Here is a 22532-nt window from a genome sequence, read left to right as displayed (position 1 = left end):
TAATGACTTCCGTCGCTTCATTCGCTCCGTTCGCTCCTGGTCTGTACACGGCATAAGGCTCATCTACTGTATTTACTCTACCTTACCCCTTAAACAGACCTGTAGGTTTTGTGCCTCCCAAACTGATCTTGGATCATTTGGAGCCGTTACACAATGGTGCAAATAAGGCTGTGTGGTTCGGTTCATTTTAAACAGATCTCCCATCCGTGCAGCCTCTCAGCACCCAGCCTTACCATGTACTCTTTGTAGTGTGTCCAACTCTATGGCTCTTGGATGGAAAGATAGAGCACATGGATCACCCTGGATGGAGCAGGATTATGGCCTCTTTACTTCTCTAGAAGTATGTCCCATTATTGTTAATAAGCGATTTTATTCATTATTCTTTCCATACGTACCGAATAAGTCATAACAAGTATGTCATCGTCACCATCTGTTCTGCACATGACGAATAAAGCCACCCATATGTTATACCATATGAATATGATATGCAGTAGAAAACTGTGTGTGTGTGTGTGTGTGTGTGTGTGTGTGTGTGTGTGTGTGTGTGTGTGTCTGTGTCTGTGTCTGTGTCTGTGTGTCTGTCTGTGTGTGTGTCTGTGTCTGTGTGTCTGGTTAATTCACATGTGGTTTGAAGAGGCCTGTTGGCATAGTATGATAATATTCAGTCACATGGCAGACTATACATAGGGAAAGTTTGCCTGGACTTGCAATGACGATGTCCAATGGAAAACACCATTTCACTTTTGGAAGAGGGGGCAATTGGTTCTGACCTGTCCGTCCGCATATGTGTTTGTCCGGTTTCACCTTGGAGTCTGATGTGGAAAGTCTCTCAGCTGTGGCCAATTATACTGTAATATGAATCATGGCTGCGCCAGGTACTGATGAAGACATAAAAAAACTCATTCTACAAATCGTCATTGTGCGAATCTCTCTCTCTCTCTCTCTCTCTCTCTCTCTCTCTCTCTCTCTCTCTCTCTCTCTCTCTCTCAGTATTAAGTATTGTGTATGTTTTTTTTTCATAAAATATCTGTTTGTGTGTGTGTGTTTCTGTGTTTGTCAACAGACAGCATCATTATGTGTAATTACACAAGTATTATGTGTAATTACACAAGTATTATGTGTAATTTATGTATAAGTATAAGTATCTCTCTTTGTGTCTCTGTGTCTACAGACGGCGTCATTAAGTGTTGTGTGTGTTTTATAAAGTATCTCTCTAACACAGACGGTATTGTGGGTGTTTTTTGAAGTATCTCTCTGTGCGTCTTTGTGTCTACAGACAGCATTATTATCATGTGTGATCTAAGACGTATCTTTCTCTCTTTGTGTCTCTATGTCTATAGACTGCATCATTACTGTGAGTATTATGTGTGTTTTATGAAATATCCTTCTCTTTTTGTGACTCTACAGACAGCGTCATAAAGGACCAGGACTACGAGGTGATGATGCAGATCGACTGTGAGGTGATGGACACGCGCATCCTGCACGTCAAGAGCTCAAGCATCCCGCCCTTCCTCAGAGCCAATCAGACGACTGGAGACACTGTCTACCACGCCAATCCGGCCAATGGCACACCCACACCCACCACCATGGGAGTTCTGGTTGGCGCAGCGTAGCAGTCCATCACGCCCAACTACCAATCCACTACTACTGCAATCCACTAGACTACACACAAATTTATATCCATGAAGAATATGTAATATAAATCATATATACATGTATGATATGGATATTATTTTGCCCTCCCACATAAAGCAAACGTGCACTATACTATAGTGCAATCCACTTTCTGATGCAACTTTTAAACATTGTCTTTTTAACAAAACTTTATTTTGTGAATGGGGTATGTATTTGTGTCTTGCTTTCTTTCTACACTTTTTGTTTTGGGGTCAAATTTCTTTGTTTTCCCTGAATACCTACGTTGTGGGTCGCAGCTGAAGGATGTCGGTCTGTTGATAACATGGAGTGACTTTGAGAGGTGAGGATGGTGTGGGTGATTACTTTACATGGCGGCCCCTAGTGTGTGTTTAAGCAGTGGGTGTTCCACATTTTCTTGGTGGGGGGGGGGACCCCTAATGCACACTCCATCATCATTCCTCTGCATTCCAATTGCTCAACCTGCATTTTTGTCTGCCTCTGAATGGATGGATGGTGATGGTGATGGTGATGGAGGCGAGCAAGCACGATAGGATGCTGGAGGGTTGATGGGCAGGGCTGGACTGGGCTGGACTGGTCATCTGGCATAGCGGGCATTTCCCGATGGGCCCCACACCCCTGTGGGCCCCTATTTTCAGAAATGTTTTTTAAAAGAAAATAAAAATAGTAGCCCACGAGGATGCAGGGCCCACCGGTGAGTCAGTTCTGGGCCGCTAATTATGGGGGGCCCCTTTAAGTGCCCGGGCCCTATCTCCCCCCCTGTCCAGCGCTGGGGATGGGGAGATGCAGGGTGGGTGTGGGATGTTTTCCATCCTAGACTGTAGATACCAGGCCCCACCAGACCAGAGAAGCTGTCCAACCTCCACCATCAGGGTAGTTGGTGAGTGATGGGAGGGAGGAAGTGTGGAGTGAACTGTGACACATGTTCACCACCACCCCAGTCTCTCCCCACCCCAGATTCCCCATCCCCCCGTCATATCTCTACATACTTCCAATTCCATTACCAGCTGCCATTTTGAATTCTTTAAAGCCAGAGTATGTAATATTAGCCGTTCATTTTCCAAATGTATGCTGCCCATTTGATCTTTTCGTGAATATTTACTAATATTTACGTGTTTTGCAGCGAAATATATCTATTACTGGAAATTCGATATGGCCGACATGAAGAAGATCCACCTTTTCATAAAAACATGTAATTTTTGTAGTCATAATGAATACTTACAAAATGTAGGTGGTGGAGAATATCCATGAAAAATACACTGTTATATCATTTGTGAATGGGCAGCGTAAATTACATTTCTACCTTTAAGGAGGGCAGTTTGCAGACCTGCAGAGTGAAAGTTTAAGGCCAGTGGGGCATCGTTTTCTGTAATTTGTGGATTTCCTCTATTCTGCTTTCAGTCTCAGGTGAACTAAGGATGTTACTTTGTCCCGGATAGTCTAAGCCACTTTTGCTGTTATTTGCTATTATTTGTTCTTATGTTGTTTGTGCCGGTTGTACTTGATTAACTTGTGACATTTTTTTAAAATACAAATGTTTTTGTTTGTATTGCTGTTGGTTTTTGTTTGTTTGCACTGGGTTTGCTTTGCTTGGACAAGAAAATCCTTCAAAGAAGAAATGTAATTTATGAAGTTTTATTAGTGTCTTTGAAGTAGAGGAAGCATATATATACGGTATATATATATACGTAAAAATAACGCTTCTACAATGCCAGTTCAGAACCTCCCAATCAGCCTTTGCCTTACTCCCATGGGCTTGTTAGACTAATTTGAACTTTTGCACCACTGGAATTTTTATTTGATATCTCTGTTGTGAAGTTTTTCCCTTGGACAAATTGCCCCCCTTGTGCGAGAGGAAGAGCAAGTGCTTGAGGGCATTTGGCCAGGCACCACTTAACACACACACACACACACACACACACACACACACACACACACACACACACACACACACGTGGGTTATGGCCTGGCATGAATCAGTGGGGATTGGGGAGCCCCAGCTGGAGCAGGTGAACAGGGTTGATGAGAGTCCAGCACTCTCACCTCACCGCCTCAGTTCACCCTCCAGCTCCATTCAAATAAATACATGAAAAATAGAGAAATAGAATGGCTTGTCTTGATGTAACAAAAGTGGAATTTGGCATCGGTGCACTTTCAGCTGAAGTGCACTTAAAATGATTTATTGGAAATGGGAGTACAATTTTTTTCCCTGTGTTAACAGGTGGTGTACTAGTAAGGTTTTAAAGCATTTTTTATACATTCTTTGGTTTATTTGGGTGTTGACATATCCTCCATTTTGTAGAAGTGGGTTTTGCCTAGGCTCTAGGGGGTTCACCTATCCTATGTGAAGTTGTTTTTTGTTTGTGCCTTTGCCTTTTGTCTCCTCCTCTGCCTCCATTTTCGGTAGAAGATTGTGCTCCTTGTGTTATGAGACAAATGTACTTTTAGTTTTGAGATGTTATTTGGCATATACATTTTTTGGTAACACTTTACTTGACGCTGGCGTCATACGTATGACATAACGGTGTCATAACATTGTCATAATGCAGTCATGAATGTGTCATAAACATTATGTCAATGTCATAAACATTGTATGACTGTCTTTAAGTGAAATTCGGTTCTGACAAAGACAGGCTGAACTATGTCAACTTTTCATGGTCATAAAACGTTTGTTTCATTATTATCGTTTATGACTCATTCATGACACCATTATGACACTGTTATGACACTGTTGTGTCATACGTATGACGCCGGCGTCAAATAAAGTGTTACCCATTTGTTGTGTGTAGCAAGCCTTATTTTATTGTGAATGTTTCTTTGGTGGTGTTTGATCCTCTGTCAGGGTTCCCAAAGATGTCCCTCCCCGAAGTAAGATAGGCAGGTCCTCATGAACAATACCCACAGGCTGTGTGGATGCATCAGAGTTACTGGCGGAAATCATTCTTGTGACAAGTTCAGTAGTGGTTTGTTGGCAGCATTGTATTGCAATTTAACCATTATTGAACATTACTTAATATATTCAAGCAGGTCATTGCTCGTCAGTGTAAGCACCATGCTTATTTCAATATGAAGTGTTTTGCTTTGGATCACTGCAATAAATACATGTACCGTACAGCACAGTGCATAAATTGACTGCTACTTTTCTATGTCCATAAAATTGAATTAATAAAAAACACTGGAACTTCTCACTTCATGCTTTCTCTGATATTGCTTCTTGTGTGTTTTCTGTGTATGCACATGCATGCGTGAATATTGTCATTTAGCATCACATCAAGACAGGTGTGGTGTAGGTCATATAAAGACAAGTGTTCATCTATTTAGCTCTGTATTCTGGTTGTGTTGCTACTGGTGATTGTAGTTGCCTAAAAAATGAAGGGCACACTAAGTCTGAACTGACACCACTACCAAGAAACCAAAAAAGAACTCCTCACTCATTATTTCATATGAGCGTACCGCTTAAGCTTACTGTACGTCTTACTTTCTCAAACTTTTAAATTTACAGCTTCAGGGTTTGGTCTGCAAGTGCATGTGATGTAATTGTTACCCTCGTCATCGTTGACCCAAATGAGCACTTTTCAAGTCACAAGTCTTGTTTTATTGTGGTCTCTCCTCTTGAAACAAAACCCATGAAACATCTGACGACAAAGAACAGTTTAGCTGAAGACAGGAACAGGCAATTAAGTGCTTTTCCAACATGGAGTTGACAAGCACTTTATGAAGTTACCACAAAACTGTATGTACAGCTGAATGTCAAGTGGATCAAGGAAATTACAACAATTACAGGAAATGGTTTCTAAATGTAGAAGAGGGACTCTGTCAAAACTTTACTTGTGGACTCAACTGGAATTTACTGAGCTAAAGGAGTCCTTTTTTGTTATGAGAGAGGTTCTTTTACCATATGTTGCTATGCAAAATGCAATAGGTTTTTTTTCATTGTCTACATTCGTTTATTTTCGGATTAAGCTTTATTTTACATTATTTACACTGCATATTGTCAATACAAAAAAACAATCTGGTTAAATTTTTTGCTTATCGCATCTCCACCCTTGCAGAAGGTACAAAAAAAGTAACCACTGAGCACTCATTTAAATATGAGTTTTTGAGACGACTTAAGAAATAAAGTACACAAAAGCTGCGATGTATCAACATGAACAGACAGGTGGACTGGTCTACAATCCATTTGAATGCATAGATTTTTTTAAAACAAAAAAACAGTATTGCTTTTATACAAAAAAGTGCTTTACTCTTTTAACGAAAACATAAAAAAGATGGAAAAATTCTATTTTCCCCCCAAAATAGTCTGTTTTATTGTTCTGGAGGCGACGTCTCCTCCTTTGGTGGGTCTACGTAAGCGAAAACCACATTGTAGGTGACCTGGTGTCCATTGTCCCATGCGTACAGCATCCGGTCCTTGGGGTTATAATCTATCTGCGTGTTATAGGTGTAGTTGTTGCTGAACGGCAGGCGCGGGATCATCTGCGTGTTGGTGTGTGTGTCGAAGGCGTACGCCAAGTTGGTCTGCCTCTGCTCGAAGCTGTCCGTGGCGTACAGCACCCCGCACACGATGAAGCAGTTGCCGTAATGGTTGCGGCGCAGGCCCGTGCGCCAGGTGCTCTCGCGGCGGATGCTGAGGTCCACGGGGTCCAGGCGGCTCAGGAAGATGACCTCGTGCAGGAAGCCCTCGTCGTCCAGCGCCGGGTACACCACCCACAGCCCGTTCTCGTCCACCGCCAGCTCCATGTCCGAGTAGCCGCGCCAGCGCCAGGTGGTGGAGTCCTCGTTGTCGAAGACGGCGTCGTGCAGCATGGTCCACGCCGCCACGTAGCGGTGGCGCAGGTCGTACTTGATGATGTCGCGCGAGAAGGCCCGGTTGTAGTAGAAGGCGCCGTTGTAGACCACGTGGCCCGTGCCGATCCAGTTGTAGGGCAGCTTGTAGGAGTTGGTGAAGCGGCCTGTGAAAAGGGGACAGTGTTGGGCAAAGTTACTCAAAAACTGTAGTGCATTACTTATTACATGTTAGGCCTACTGCCATTTCAAAATAATCTCTTACACTACAATAGGCCTATTACCATATTTGAAATGTAAGGCTTAACAACTACTATTGCATTACAGTAATTGACTACTTTTGCAATGTGTTACTCTCAACGCTGGAAAGGGAGGGGGTAGGGTGTGGTGAGATAGAAGCTGATTAATAGGAGAGAAGACAACATGCACCAACACAGCACGAAACATAGATAGATGCTTTCAAAGTAACACACTTCCAAAGGGATATTTCTAGTGTGGATGTTGGTGAAGCAGCCTTAGTGAAGGGGCTACTTCTCTAGGGTCAAAACAAAGTACATAACATTCCCAGAAGAGCTAAGCTCTATCTGTTCCCCATTTGGCTTGCTATTTTATCAGGCTGCTAATAAACAAAACAAAAAACAATAATTGAGGTTCAGATGTCTTTCTCAAAGTGATGTGCCCTAGCCTTACTAGGATGAGTAACACCCATTTTCACAAGATGTATCCAATAATTAATTACACTTACAACTAGTTATTGGATACTCTTTAGTAAAATCTGCGAAAATGGGCGTTACTTGTCTTAGCAAGGCTAGGACACTTCACTTTGAGAAATACGGTGTGGACCAGCAAGGCTTCTCCTGGTTAATACTTCAAGGTGAGGTGGCATGCTGTTCCGTACCTTCTTTAAACACCTCCATGTTGCGGAACTCCTGCAAGTTGTTGCCATAGTAATAGTTGGCGACGTAGATCTTCTCGTCCTTGGCCAGCGGGTCCTTCATCCAGGCTCCCTCCCTGCGACCGTAGGTGTTATGGGTGACAGGCTCCGAGATGGTGGCCAAGGTGTCCTTGCAGTCGCCTGTTCAGAAACACAAATTCACCAGTGTAAGTTAAGCACTGATGCCAGCATTCATCCAGAAAGTTCTGTATGCCATTACAAGACCATCAAGTGCAACGTAATATTCGGTAACCTATAGTTTTCCTTCTTGGATGTCCAACAGATTAGAAGCCTGATTGTACTCGACTGTGCTGCTGTCAATGTTGCTGCCCTAAATGGACTGTAGTCACACTACTGCAACCCCTTTGCATAGAGTCTCTGTTTTAACCTGTCTCCAAAATTCTAATGACCAAGTCTTATTTAAGACTCTCGGTATTGTCAAGCAATCGGCCAGTGGGCCCATCTGCACAAAGAGGCATCCGCACATTAGTTTACTGACCTGGTTTCCTACTTGGCTTGTCTGTAGTGCTCTTGAAGCCCTCTGTCTCGGTGTCTCCCTCCTCCACGTCTTCCTCATCCCAGCTGATGCTGTACTTGCGCTTCATGGATGCCAGCTTCCTGGTTGTCTGGGGCTCATTCTTCGCATTGGTTGTTGGTCTCTGTGTCACCGTCTTTGCCATTTGGGTGGGCTTCGCATTACCGGCTGCTCTGGCAGTTGGTCTAACAGTTGGTCTGACTGTTGCTGCTTTCGTTGGAACCACTGACTCTGCCTGTGACGCTGCAGGCCCATCGTTGATCATGGACTCTTTTCTTGTGCGCTTGACGACAGACACTGGTAAAGACTGGGTGGTTTCACGCTCGTTATCTTCTCTGGAGCTGTCCGACAGCTTTTGTGCGTTTGAGGATGTTTCTGGTACTGTAGTCTCCACAGGAACTCTGTTGTGAACTGAAGACGGAAGAGGTGTGACAAGTTCTTCTTCATTGGACAGCTGCAGCAGCTTGCTCGAAGATGTTTCCGTTGCTTTGGTGTTTATGGGGATTACGTCGGGATCTGGAGACCCAAGAGGAGTGGCAGGCTTTTCAGCGGTCTTTGTCGTGGCTTGAGGAATGCTCTTTGAAAGTGGGGTAGTCTTGGGTGCTTGGGACGTGATAGGATGAGTCCTTGGCGGACTCTTTGTGGTTTGGGAGTCAGACGGTGAATGAACCCGTCTTGGGTTCTGTGTCGTTTGGGACTCGGGCAGCGTCTTCTTCACCTGGCCCGTACTCTCTGTGGCTTGGGATCCAGGAAGGGGCTGAACTGGTTCCACCACCTTCTCCACACCGTCGCCGCGTGGCCTGGTGTGTGTGTGGGTTTCAGCTACAGTGGTGGGGGTCGCGTCATGGTCTAGGTCAAGGTCAAGTGCAAGGCCAAGGTCGATGCCGGGGCTGGAGGTCACCTCAAACTGGTTTGGGGAGTCGGACTGCTGGAGCTGCAGCTGCTGACTCTGCAGAACATGGCCGCCGCCGCCGCCATTTGCACCTGAGGTCCCGCCCCTGTTCTGTGTTGCAGCCTTGCGATTGGCTGGCCAGGCGTTGCTGCGCGGCCTAAATGATCTTGGGTTGTGCTGGATGAGCTGCTCGTCGATGAAGTAGTCCAACATTCCATCTCCACTCAGGACATCATCCTCCAGAGCTGTAGAAATAGTTCATAGATTTTTATTTTTTTTTCTTCTTTTCATATTTTCTCACATTTTAATACATTTGTATATCGCTAAAGTCCATTGCAAAGGGCCCTACTATACAGATTGATGTCGTTTTGGAGGACTAATTAACCCATTCTCAAAAAAGCAAATGCCTAACTCGAATGCAGCTGATAGACATGAAAAACATGTCCACATTTGTAAACCTAGCCTTTATTATTCAATCTATTCCATCTTTACAAACCAGGAGCTTAAGCATTGCTGGAATATGTCTCACTTGAATAACACAAGTGTGATTAATGTGTAGCAACACTGATTACTAAAGTTCGGGAGTTCAACTCACTGTTGTCGTCTTTGTCTATCTCCTCTGTAGTCTGGGACTTGTAGTACGTCATCCCACGGATGATTATCTTTGGCTCGGCCTGAGCCGGCGTTTTGGGCTCCATATTTTGGTTTTGGGTTTGCGGCCCTGTGACATCATCGACTTTCTTCATAAAACCTGAGGCACCGTGTCCCCCCACGAACTTCTCCTCGTATTTGTCCTATCAGGGAATAGAGCATGCATGACATCATCAGTGTGAGACGATAGACCCATTGACATGGCATATTGTTATTAGAGTGCATATTCGCCTGAGGATTCAGGCTATACGTTATACGGACAAATGTCAAACAGCACATTTTCCTTTTTATTATATAAATATTACTTGGCACAGACATTTATTACAGGGCATAACCTATACCATATAAACTAAAAACTGCAGTGCTTGGCTACAACTTTATTTATCCTGGTGGGGCAATAAATCCAACTTGACTTGATATTTCTAAGATTCATGTACGTACAGTATTTGAATGGTTCAACAAAATGAGTGCATACCCCAGTTACCTAATAACATAGCAGCATTTTATTTGACAGGATCATATTGTTAAATAACTTGTTCTCAGCTTGCAAACCACCCAGGTTCTACTTCTGGCCCACATGTGAACCTGTTTGTGTTTTCCTTCAGCAAAAGAATCATATTGTGAATCATGGCTCACTAAATTAAACAAATCTTACTTTTATGACTCAAACTGCAAGTAACGGCGCATAATATGCTTTTCTTAAGTTCAACTTCATGTATTAATTGAAAGTGTCATTGTTCACAGGATCTCTGGTGATGTGTTATGATAATACACAGTCTTGCTGCACTGGGGATTCATATCGGGGGGGTGAGTGAGATCATTTGTCAAGCTAGCGATATCTGAGACACTGAGACTCTCAACGGCGTTGCAAAATGATCCAACTGTGAGTGCAAGCTGAAGCTGATCGATGCTCTCACACACATACACAAATCTCTCTCTGTCTGTCATGGTGTGTGTGTGTGCATGCGCGCATGTTTGTGTGTGTTTGTGTGTGTGTGTGTGTGTGTGTGTGTGTGTGTGTGTGTGTGCGTGCGTGCGTGTGCGCACGCACATGTGTGTATCTGTGAGTGTCTGTGTGTTGAACGGAGATGCATAACAGTAATGAATGGCTTGAGCGGAGACTCTTGTTGTATAAACAAACTGATTACAAGCTATTAGTCCTAATCAATGACTTTGTCTGTCTACGGTCCCAATCAATAGTTTTACAACACAGGCTCGTGGTGAGGGCACAGGAGGTCATTCCAGAAAGATGTGATGTCATTTTCTGGAGCCATCCCACTGTCTGCTATTCTTCAAACTAAACACAACACGCATCGTGCCCAATCAGATGCTGAGCTCACTCTGGAAAACTTTTACTGGTGGGATTTGTTTTACCCTGTTATGAAAGTATGGTCATACTGTGATCATCCAGTGTGAATATAATAACGAGGAAGACTAGTAGGAATGAGAAGCACTGTGTTCCTAGCCAGGCTACGCTCTCCTAATGACGCAACACCTTCGCCGTTGCTAAATTCGTCAGGAAAAGAGCAATGCAAATACTTTCTGAGCACCGGAGGGCTGGGAAACTCCATCCAATTTGTTAGGAACTAATCAACTTTGAGGCGTGTTCAAAGCAGGGACGTGGTTTAAGCAGAGACGTTGTATTGGGACTAAGAAAATGTTTGGTTTAAACTTCGGCACAGCCTTTTCTGGCCTCGACCAGTATAGCAAACCAAGGGAGGTGGGTCAACCATGCAGTTTCAGAAATGTTAACTCTAGGTCAGATCAAGTCACAAAGAGATTTGAAAGTCGATGACAATCAGTGTTCCTGCTCTCCATAATGGCATCTCATTGGACTCAGAATCACGTCAAGACAATGACATGCTAAGCCTGGCAAGCAAGGCTATAGCCCGCCGAGCAAGAACAGAATATATATCCCATTAGAGTTTGTCTAGTTTACAAGGAAAATGAGATGAACAACTTTACAAATGCTACAGCCAATGCGATTTGTCATATTTAACCCTGGAATTAAGAAAGAACAGCCTTAAATACAAGACCGTCTGCTGCTGAACCAAATACATACTGGGGTATTGTTAAAAGGTTTTGATTGGAAGCAATTATTTTGGATCTTGAAAGACATGCTGTAGCTCAGCTGTGGAACTTCATCAGTTCTAGTTCTGATGTGGGAACTAGGAGTTCATGTAAGCATATTCTTTTGACTAAGATGGATGAACGTGAATCCCAACAGTCTAATTGTGAGCAAATGGACTTTTTATTGAGCTTGATAGACGGTTTATTCCTCCTCAAGGAACTTCATCAGTAATCTGGTTGATGTAGCTCCTGATTGATAGTTCCTTGGATGATGGATGAAATGTCTATCAAGCCAAATGTCTATAAAAGTCGCATTTACTTTACCCCATCACGCCATTCAGTGCATTGTGCAGCAACAAAGTCTTTCCACTTCAATCTGCCCAGCTTTGATGGTGTATTGTAAGTGGCTTTGGATAAAAGCGTCATCTACATGTAATATAATGTAATGTCATGAATGACACAATGAATGCACCAATCACGTACTGTCTGAGGGCCTACCTCTGGGTTCTGATAGGCTGCTGCTTGGTCGCTTTGCCCGGTCAGCCTCTTCCTCTTTTCCAAGAGTAGTGGTGGGCTTGAGGTTGTGCTTCTGTCCATCCCCTGAGAGGGCTGACTCGTAGCAGGAGTGGTCACAGTGGAGTTTGTAGTGGTGGTGTAGCTAGCGGTGGTGTAATTTGTAGTAGTGTAATTTGCGGCGGTGGTGGTGGTGCTGGTGGTGTTAGCCCCATCTTTCGTCTCGTTCTGCAATGCCTGAATGTGCATACAGTTTGAGTACCAGTCAGTTCAAGTGAACGTCAAAGTGTACTTTATGGTCAGAAATCTGTGTAACAGGAGCTGTTAGCACAGGAGACTGAAATTACATTTGATCAGTCTCCAATGTTCAGTTAAACTAAACATATAGATAAGACATTGACAATAATCACACACACACACACAATCACACACACACACACACACACACACACACACACACACACACACACACACACACACACACACACACACACACACACACACACACACACACACACACACACACACACACAGACAGTGTGCAGTAAACACTAACATACTAATACATGAATTAACATTATCTGACACACTCACTCACAAACGCGCGCGCGCGCACACACACGCACACACACACACACACACACACACACACACACACACACACACACACACACACACACACACACAGACACACACACACGCACACGCACACACACAGCAGAAGAAGTGCAATCAGTGGGCGTACAGGTTATGTGCAGTAGTGTAGATGCAGGATGCAAGAGTGTGAAGAGTAAGTGCAAGTGCAAGTTCTGGTATATCATCACGCATTCAGTATTACACTGCCATTTTACCCAGTGGTGTAGTCTACGTAGAACGCGGGTATACGGAGTATACCCACTTCTAAATTTCAGGGATTTCAGTATACCCACTTAAAATTGATTGATCCATTGTTTTGAATGGCACAAATATATACAGTATACCCACTTCAAAAAATGCTCAAATATACAGTATACTCACCATAAAAAAGTAGACTACACCACTGATTTTACCTATACCACCTCAAGATACCACACAGATAGTACCGCTACTTACAGCTAAACCACTTGATCCACACAGAACCCCCAGTCTTCCCAATTGCAGATATAGACTCAATGTCTAGTGTACGTCCTTCGAAGTGTATCAGCCTGCGTAATCACACACAGTGATTGGATACTCTTTGGTGAACCCTGCGGAGTATCAAATCACTGGGCTGTGCAAAATTAGGCTGACACACTTCCAAGGCTCATATGACATTGGGAAATGATGTCTATATGTTCAATGTCTATATTTTCATTGATTAATTAACTGTTTCAAGTTCTCATTCATTCATTACCAAGTAATCATGTTATGTAAGGAACTCGTTGTTTATTTTGAACATCATCACCAGGGGTGTATTGTTGGGCAGGCGGCAGGGCAGGCCAGGCCAATGGGCAGCCATACATGGGGACCCAAACAAATACAGAACCCACCCATCCTCTCCTGACCCACCCCATTCCCCAAGGGGATTCATATGCTAGGTGGTATAGTGGACATATATCTTGTAGAAACAAATATTAAATGTGCTGTGGTCCAGGCATAAAAGTAGCCCAACTCACCTTTTGGGGCCAAAGCGTACATTTTGCCCGGTGGTACTTAATTCCTTATCCTTATTGGCTAAGTTCGACATTTAACACTCAGATTTGACAAACACATCAGATATCCTGGTGGTGAGACTGTCGTGAAGTGTTGTGTCACGGGAGAGATATGTAGTAGAACCACCTACTTTTTCAATATTGTCAACTCGGCCGAGCAGCTTAGTGGTGACCGCGTGCAGCTTCAGCAGGTCCATCCCGTAGAAGGATCCCTCGAGCAGCTCAATGATGGTCGCCAGCTAAAAACAAACAAGTACATCCAATGAGGAGGTGAGGGTAACAGGGCAGAGCAATTAATGAATCCTTCCATATTCGATAAGAAATCCAACAGGTGCCAGATAGCCTACAGTAGGCGAGCGCATCTTTGCGCAATGGCGATACTGATCCACAAAGCTCTCCTGGCGCAAAGCGCGCGGTGCAAAATTTCCCCGGTAGTGTTCCTGTCACCTTGACATTGTCCTCGCTGGCCTCTCTGAGTTTCTTGAGCCTGTAGTCCCCCTCGCAGGGGTTTAACGCTGACGGCGGCGCGATGCAGGCGCATTTGCAGTGTGGACCGGACGACAGTGTCTCCACGGTGTAGAAGTCGCTTGGCGTGGCCGTACCTTCCTCTATCCGCCGGCAGGCGCTCCTGCTCAGGGGTCTGACAACACATTTACATCCACAGTCAGAGCCTTCCGAAAGCGCTTTCACTTTGTCATAATCACCCAGCAGCTATAAGAGGAGAGAGGACGCAGGTATTTTGTTTCCACCAGGTAACAACCAGAGCAAAAATACTTTTGGCGTAACAGACCAATCCAATATGATTAAGCCTAAATGCTTTGAGACATGATGAATACATACGACATGCATTATGGCTTACAGCTATAAACATTCCAGCGCTATGTTTTAATATCAAGGTAAGTGTAATGAACAAATAGACTATTTATGACTGAACATTCAGTTCAACTGAATTAGGTTGAATGGAAAATATTTAGAAATGTGACCAAGTGCATACTGCAAGACATACCTGGGTCAGTATGTTCTGCCCATTCTCCTTCTCCAGTGCCAAAGTGTCGTTGTGTTCCTCTGTGACATTCTCCTCCACTGGGGTTAGCTGCAGCTTGGGTGCAGCGAAGCAACAGGCGACAGCTGTGCACCACAAAATGCACCAGATCCCCAATCGATTCATATTACGTCCGTTATTTATTATTTCACTAACTAATTAAACCCACTTCGGTACTTCACTGATCAAAATGATTTGCGTCAATAAAAAACGAAAACGTCTACAAAAGCTGTCCTTTGTTGTCATAAATGCACCGTTAGCATCACACACATCTCCACAATAAACTACTGTCGCCTTCCAGTCTGCTGTGTGTGTCCCAGACAGATAGCAGGTGTCCGGTGCCCTCTGACTGCAATGCGTGAAGGGAATGTTTGCAAAGCGGATCCGACTGAGAAGTGGAGTCCCTTTGGAAAAGATGGGGAGGACCTAGGAGAGGTTCAGAGAAGAGAGGTACTGGCCAATTTCTCTCTCTCTCTCTCTCTCTCTCTCTCTCTCTCTCTCTCTCTCTCTCTCTCTCTCTCTCTCTCTCTCTCTCTCTCTCTCTCTCTCTCTCTCTGCGCGCGCCCTCACCACAATTTATTACGCACCTTTATTGCCCATAATTAGATCACATTTCAAGTGATTTATGTGGAAGTATGTGTCCTATTTACTTTAAATTAGTTAGTTGGTGCATTCCAGCAGTTGCAGCTTGTAAATGCCCTACAACGTGCCATGGATGCCCCGAGTTCCAAATGATTCCAATATTAGACACAAAGCGCAAGTCTAATTCTGTTTTTTTAACAGGTGGGTCTATGGCCCAGATGGAAAAAGAAAGGGGCAGGCTTTGAGTGAGCAAAACTGATTAACGTTGCTTAGGACGGTAGAAGCTCTTTATGCGTATGAATTGGTGGGAAAATAGGAAACTCAGTGAACTTCTTATCACGCTTACGCTTGAGTGGGGCCACGGTGACCTCTGCTGGTGATGGTATGTATGAGCAATTTAATGACTTGCTACAATAAAATGAACATTTTGAATTGTAGGTCTACTGTTACAGGGCAGTGTAACAAAATAAGGCTGCTCATCTTTGTGAGTTTCCAGATACATATCACAGGAAGAATCTCACATACCAGAATTCTGTAAGTAAATAGACTTCTGAGGACTGAATTCTTGTTGAACACAATGCATAGGAGAATCCATATTAGGGATGATGCAGCAGGTCCATGGTAAATGTCATTAGTTGGTCTCCCAAGTTTAGGGCTATTGCCACATGTGCCAGTTCCTGCAGACAACGTTTCCTTGCGATTTACACTCGGCCCAGAGCAGATGAGTAGGCTATTGCTGACTGAGGTAACCACTTTTTTGTTCCATTTTTTCAGGTTTCACCTAAACATGCTGATATGGTCATTAATATGCAACAAAATGTATTTTTTTCTGAACACAGTTTAATAAAGTATAAGATAAAATGCCACAAGTGCTTAACCACCAGCCCTAAGAAAGAAATAAATGAATAGGCTACACTATTTAGGCATTGTCATTAAACCTAAATGTGAAATAATAAGTGAACAGTGATCCCTTGAAATAATGGGATTGTCCCGTATTTAGAAACAAAAGTACTGTTCCTTATAGAGCTGAAACTGTGCCCACAATTTGGTTAAAATGCAGGAAGTTAAATCTAAGAAATTCAAAATTTTGTGTGTGTGTGTGTGTGTGTGTGTGTGTGTGTGTGTGTGTGTGTGTGTGTGTGTGTGTGTGTGTGTGTGTGTGTGTGTGTGTGTGTGTGTGTGTGTGTGTGTGTGTGTGTCTGTGTGTGTGTGTGTGTGTGTGTGTGTGTGTGTGTGTGTGTGTGTGTGTGTGTGTGTGTGTGTGTGTGTGTGTGTGTGTGTGTGTGTGTGTTTGTGTGTGTGTATGTGAGCACGCAGCACACATGCATGTGTGATGGGGTGGAGGTGGGGAGGCGCTCCTATGTTACATTTAATGACTGGGGATTAGTTGGGTCAGGCATGTTCTCTCAAAACGTCTTTTCCTCCCATAACGCTCATAACTTCAGTGTTATGCAATGAGCTGGTCTGTTGACACCCTCACACCACCACACCATGCTGCTCAGTAGTCTTGAGAACCTGCCAGTCCTGTCTGTCTGTCCTCAGTAGCTGGAAATATACTGTAAATCTGTCATTGTTGTCTGGATGTAGTGCCTGTTTATCCTGTGTTGTGATTCTTGTGTGTGTATGTAATAAGGGCATACCAGGGCAGGGCGGGTGAAACTGGTAGGCAAAATAAGTCACCTTACAGTACTAGCTCAAACTTCTGAGAGGGGAAACACCACAGGACATAGATGAAATTTACCATGCCCAGGAAAATAAGCTGGCATGGTGAGCAATACCAGGTGAAACTATTTTAAAGTTGATATTACTGTAAACTTCAAAAGTGTATTTTTAACATTTATGGAACTGATGTTTTTTATTTGTAAAAAAAATAAATCAGCAATACGTAGAGTAAAATCCTCTTTTGAGTTATTACAATTGATCACAAAGCATTTTTTATTAATGCAAGACAAACTGCTTTATTCTTACCAGCTGCACATCAAGCATGGAAAACAAACACAGTAAAAAATATAAATATTTGTCTATATCAATGAAATATTACATACAAAAACAAACATTTGAATTTTGACACAAAGTGTTTCAAATTATACCAACACATGAGTATTGAAAACAAGGCCTGTCAACTATCTTCACGTTCATGACTTCATAATACTGAATACTTCATCTGCAAATCCTTTTACTTCAAAAACGCAAAGTTGACTTAATAAAAAGCAAGCAGAAATTAGTTTTGTTTCGATGTAGTTAAATCCAATAAATATACATGAAAACAGTGCAAATGTAACTATAAATAACACATAATATTACAAACTATTACAATATCTTATAACATTATAAAATAAATAATACAGGCATACAGAATTTAAGTGTCAACTACCGTTAGAGGCATATGTTATGCTACTATGCATCCTTCACACTTCAAAGATTTGAGCACCTAGAAATGTTCACTCCTCATTGGACAAAGGACCTTGCCGGCAGTAATAAAGGTCTTCCTGATTGGTCCTCATAACCCCTTTGGACCTCTTAACGCCAAGGTTTTCTTTTTTTGCTGAATGACATGCAGGCACATTAGCTAGCTAATCAGTTAGTCAGCTAGTTAGTTAGCTAACTGTTTCGGTAACTGATTAGTTTGCTAGTCAGAAAGCTACTGAATTAGTAGCCTGAGTTAATTTGTGAGTAGTGTAGTGACGCTCGCAAATGAACCACTTCTTTTGAGCGGCTCCTTCATAGTATGAGCGATAGGAACTGAGTCACAGCTGGGGACCCACGTTTTTTTCCATTTTGTTTTCATTCATTATTCCATTTTTCAAAGGAGGATTCTTAAATGCTATCTTTTTTAGCACAAAATAAATATTTCAAAAATGCCAAATGAGCCAGTCTTTTGAACAGTTCTTTGAAAAGAACGAGCCACTAAGATCCGGATCCCGCTAAAGAGCCATAAGTGCCATCACTATTAGTGAGTGGACCGCTCTTCTCCTTCACCACGATGTCAGTCACACCATGCACCTGAGTGAGCTGTTTGCAGTCCAGGGAGGCCAGTAGTTTACGAGGGCCCGCCAGCTTTGGCACAAACCTTTCTGTCAGGGTTACTATAGCGTGGCCTACGACATCACTGAAAGAGACAAAAGGTGAGAGTAAGGGGTTAGTGAAATCAAATCAAATAGTTAAATATCAAATAGTTAATTGAAGACCTGGGAAGCGTAAAGGTATTAAGTGTGTGTGCGTGCGTGTGTGTGTGTGTGTGTGTGTGTGTGTGTGTGTGTGTGTGTGTGTGTGTGTGTGTGTGTGTGTTTCGTACCCAACAACGATCTCATGTATGTCTTGCAAGCCAAGTCCTTCGACTCTTATCTTGACGTTTTTCAGTGTCTTGGGCAGGGGGTTGGTGAAGACGATCTTGGCAGCCATCTCTTCTCCCACTACGGCCTCCCCTAGAGGCTGAATATGAGAAGTGCAACAGTAAGATGGTGTCTCTTTTCCACAGACAACTCGGCACATACAATCCACCCTTGAACCCCCATTTTTTACGGGAGTATCCCATTTTTAATTACTCTTAGAGTTGTTATTGGATACTCTTTGGAGTAATCCGCGGAAAAAATGCGTTACTCGTCCTAGCAAGCCTAGGACACTTCACAATGAGAAACACTGATAGACTTACAGTGATGATGAGGTCTGGGGTGCGGAGGCGGAAGTTGAACTGCGTGGCCAGCACCTGCTGGGTCTCCTTGACCTTCCCAGACAGCATCAGCATCAGGGCAGCCTGGTCCACCAACTGGTCCTGGTACACCTTATAGGGCAACACCCACTCCAGCGTCTGCACTGTAAAGACAAAATCACACACAAAACGACATTAATATCATATGAAATATATTAAATACATATACAGTAGCAGCTGGTCCTGGCACACTTTAAATGAGAGTACCCACACCAGTGTCTGCACTGTAAAGACAACATCACACACAAATAGACATATTAATATCATATGAATCATATTATTGCTCGGGCCAACCCATGCCGCCTCAGTTGGAAGCAGGAATTGGATGGAGGAGACAGGGTATCTGAATACATACGATATGAGTATGTCCATAGAGTAGTAGTTGCCTGTGTTGTATTGATCACACCTTAACAGCTATAGAGTCAGCCATGGACCGTCAGCAGTACTGCAGATTCTTGAGAGAATTAGCTTACTTTTTTTGCTTCAGATGCTTTTGCCTTGAACCATCCAGTAGCAGCCACAGTAACATCTTAGTACCCTACATGCTATATCCTATTCTCTTCCTCACCTTCAGAGGGCGCCAGCTGCACGGGGATCTTGTCGGTCTTGACGCGTGCGCGCAGCACGCCTGTGTAGTACATGACGTAGACCTGGCTGTGCAGCGTGAGGGTGCGAGGCTGGCTGGCGCTGCTGTTGCGCAGGGTGATCTGGAGCTCGGCATCGGCGCCCATGCGGGGACCCAGACCCTCCATGCTGATCTCGATGGCCACGTCCTCGCTGGTGGCGGGGGAGTAGACCTCGGGCTTGGAGCCGTAGCGACTGGCCGTCTCCACCGCGATGCGCTCCTCGTCCGTACCTGATCGGGTAGGGATGGAGATGAGAACGGGATTAGAATACAATTGTAATAGAATACTTTGTAGAATTGTAATAGAATATAATAGAATGACATAGACTATTCTAGAATAGACTACACTAGAATAGACTACACTAGAATAGACTACACTAGAATAGAATAGAATAGAATAGAATAGAATAGAATAGAATAGAATAGAATAGAATAGAATAGAATGGATGAAATGACAAAAAGACACAATGGAAGACACACTCATTTGCAAGAAAAAAAATGGCTCACTGTATCAAACTAGTGATGTGCAGTGTTTCTTATTACATGTGAATATTGTAATATGATTTGTACACGATAGTAATGATTGAGTACTGAGTATACTATTGATGAGTATTAAGACATGGCACATTACACTGTACAAAAGCTGACTGTGCATCTTACCTATATACAACTATATATATATAACTAACCAGCCTGATCTCCAAAAATTCCGTGCTCCTGGACACGGATGTTAAGGACACGAAATCCGTGTCCAGGAGCACGGATTTTGCCAAAATTCCGTGCTCCTGGACACGGAATTGTTTTCTGTGCTCCTGGACACGGAATTGTTTTCCGTGATGGGCACACGGAACTGCTTTCTATAGGCTATTACCACAGCACTGTGTTAACTATCATTAGAAAATACATACCAAATGCTAATCCTAAACAAAATAATGCTATAACAATTCAAGATGTGCTTACAATTCCGTGTCCAGGAGCACGGAATTTTAGCAAAATCCGTGCTCCTGGACACGGATTTTGTGTCCTTAACATCCGTGTCCAGGAGCACGGAATTTTTGGAGATCATGTTGAACTAACACAACACACGGATCCCACTGACAAACCGTTGCCCATGGCATGTGATGGTTGTAGCCCAGTCATTCACAAAGGCATGTGATCATTACCATTCACCATTCATGCAGACCATAGCCCAAGGACTAAATCATTGTGTGTGTGTGTGTGTGTGTGTGTGTGTGTGTGTGTGTGTGTGTGTGTGTGTGTGTGTGTGTGTGTGTGTGTGTGTGTGTGTGTGTGTGTGTGTGTGTGTGTGTGTGTGTGTGTGTGTGCGTTCGCACATGCATGCGTGCGTATGTGTCTGTGTGTGTCCTTCTGCATATAAGGGCAGATTTTTACCTTCCGGGTGCTTGTATTGGTATGTGATGTCAGCTCGTTCGTCTGAGCCCACTGCCTTGGTGCTGATGAAGTGGCCAATGGCGTGCTTCTCTGAGTGGATCTGAGTGAAGGTGCCGTCTATGTTCCTCTGCCAGTAGATCTTATCACTGTTCACCTGCAACACAGAATGTTAGCATGTTACTCAATAGCATGTCAGTACTGTACAGCAGCATAGAGCAGCTCACAGAAACGTTTTGCTCTTGAAGGAAACTGTTTCCCATTAACATGCCTAAAGTAGATGGCTCTGCTCAGTCATTTGTGAAAATAAACATCTTGGCTTCTATTGTGCAGCTGTAGCTTATGAAGAATTATAAAGAACACGACAACTGTGACGACCAAGAAATGTCTGTATACTGTAGCTGTAGATAGCAGCAAATTGAAGAATGAAGGAAATCTACTCTGTTACTGAATTGTTATTAATAATTATTAAAATATATAAATAAAAATAAATAAATAAAAAAGAGATATTACATAAAAGAAAGAACGAAGTTAGTATGGCACACTGTAAAAAAGAGAGTAGGGCAGAAAGGTAAGTAACGAGGAAGAGTAACGTACCTCAGCGAAGACGAAGGGCGCGTCGTGCTTGAGGAAGACCTGCCCGTTGCGTACGGCATTGACGGAGGCGGGGCCACAGCGGAACACACCCTGGCTGGTCTCCTGAGGGGTGGAGTCCACCACCTGCCACCCCCCCATCCCCGGCGGCAGGTCCAGACGCGCCATCCAGCAGTCATTCCACACGTGGAAGTTCCTACACGCAAGACATGGGAGGGGGAGTGAGTGACATTTATCAATGCTTCATGGGCCCAGCCATGACTGGTGCACTGCACTGCTACAACGGGGGGTGACCCGGGTTCCATTCCGGTCGATTACGGTACAAAAACCTCCAAAAAAATGTTTAAAATGTATTTAATTTAATTTATTATTTATTTAAAAAATGGTTCATCAATGACTAGCTATCTCTACTATATCTCTAGAATGAACATACTATTATTTTGTGGTTGAAAATCCTAAATCAGCCATGTTTTACATATGCATGTTCCTACACACAATCAATTTGAGGACCAATGAGGGACATTTGTTAATGGTTCGTGATGAATATTTGATTGATGACCTCTGCCAAAGAGGTGATGTGTTTTTTTGTGAGTCAGTCATTTCAGTAGTAGATGTTTGAGCATGGAAACACGGCAACAAGGGAGAGACTTAGTCGGCATGATTCATATATTACATTACACTTCACTCACTCTATTACATCTAAAGCAACTTATTTTAGGTACAGGGTATTGATGACTGTCCCAGGAGCAGGGCTGGACTGGTGATCTGCAATACAGGGCATTTTCACAGTGGGCAACGCTTTTTTTTTGCTTGTTTGTATACTAAAGTTGTGATAGGCCACCACTCATCTGTTTAGAAGGTGCAGGATTCAGTAGAAATTTCTTTATA

At 43.4% G+C, this 22532-nt stretch overlaps 3 protein-coding genes across 3 annotated transcripts in view; 1 reads left to right on the top strand and 2 right to left on the bottom strand.

The window, feature by feature from the left end:
• atf6 (activating transcription factor 6) overlaps positions 1 to 4841 on the top strand; it is a 138566-nt gene extending 133725 nt beyond the window's left edge. Inside the window, exon 16 of the mRNA XM_063201012.1 lies at positions 1408 to 4841. Within this exon, the coding sequence (XP_063057082.1) occupies positions 1408 to 1613 (206 nt within the window). The 3' untranslated portion in view covers positions 1614 to 4841. The remainder of the gene's footprint in view (positions 1 to 1407) is intronic.
• Positions 4842 to 5220: 379 nt separating this feature from the next.
• Positions 5221 to 15205, bottom strand: olfml2ba (olfactomedin-like 2Ba). The gene is made up of 8 exons (XM_063201008.1): positions 14710 to 15205; positions 14151 to 14414; positions 13835 to 13942; positions 12019 to 12270; positions 9395 to 9593; positions 7872 to 9044; positions 7337 to 7513; positions 5221 to 6605 (listed from the first exon to the last, which is right to left on the bottom strand). Exons 1-8 carry the CDS (start codon positions 14869 to 14871, stop codon positions 5959 to 5961), a joined length of 2982 nt encoding a protein of 993 aa, XP_063057078.1. The 5' UTR covers positions 14872 to 15205; the 3' UTR covers positions 5221 to 5958.
• A 1963-nt stretch (positions 15206 to 17168) lies between these two features.
• LOC134450944 (protein-glutamine gamma-glutamyltransferase K-like) overlaps positions 17169 to 22532 on the bottom strand; it is an 18986-nt gene continuing 13622 nt past the window's right edge. Inside the window, exons 9-14 of the mRNA XM_063201007.1 lie at positions 21648 to 21840; positions 21054 to 21207; positions 19605 to 19892; positions 18980 to 19140; positions 18623 to 18759; positions 17169 to 18436 (exon numbers count right to left, since the gene is read on the bottom strand). Of these exons, the coding sequence (XP_063057077.1) occupies positions 18235 to 18436; positions 18623 to 18759; positions 18980 to 19140; positions 19605 to 19892; positions 21054 to 21207; positions 21648 to 21840 (1135 nt within the window). The 3' untranslated portion in view covers positions 17169 to 18234. The remainder of the gene's footprint in view (positions 18437 to 18622; positions 18760 to 18979; positions 19141 to 19604; positions 19893 to 21053; positions 21208 to 21647; positions 21841 to 22532) is intronic.

Source organism: Engraulis encrasicolus, chromosome 6 (assembly GCF_034702125.1).
Source record: "Engraulis encrasicolus isolate BLACKSEA-1 chromosome 6, IST_EnEncr_1.0, whole genome shotgun sequence".
NCBI lineage: Eukaryota > Metazoa > Chordata > Actinopteri > Clupeiformes > Engraulidae > Engraulis > Engraulis encrasicolus.
The sequence above is the reverse complement of the archived record's forward strand: the minus strand, read 5'-3'. Positions and strand labels throughout refer to the sequence as shown.

Coding starts and splice junctions, on each gene's coding strand:
- olfml2ba (XM_063201008.1), bottom strand. CDS start 14,871: ATGAATCGATTGGGGATCTGGTGCATTTTGTGGTGCACAGCTGTCGCC. Junction 9,594..12,018: donor CAGCCTATCAGAACCCAGAG/GTAGGCCCTCAG, acceptor ATTCCCTGATAG/GACAAATACGAGGAGAAGTT. Junction 6,606..7,336: donor CATGGAGGTGTTTAAAGAAG/GTACGGAACAGC, acceptor CCCTTTTCACAG/GCCGCTTCACCAACTCCTAC.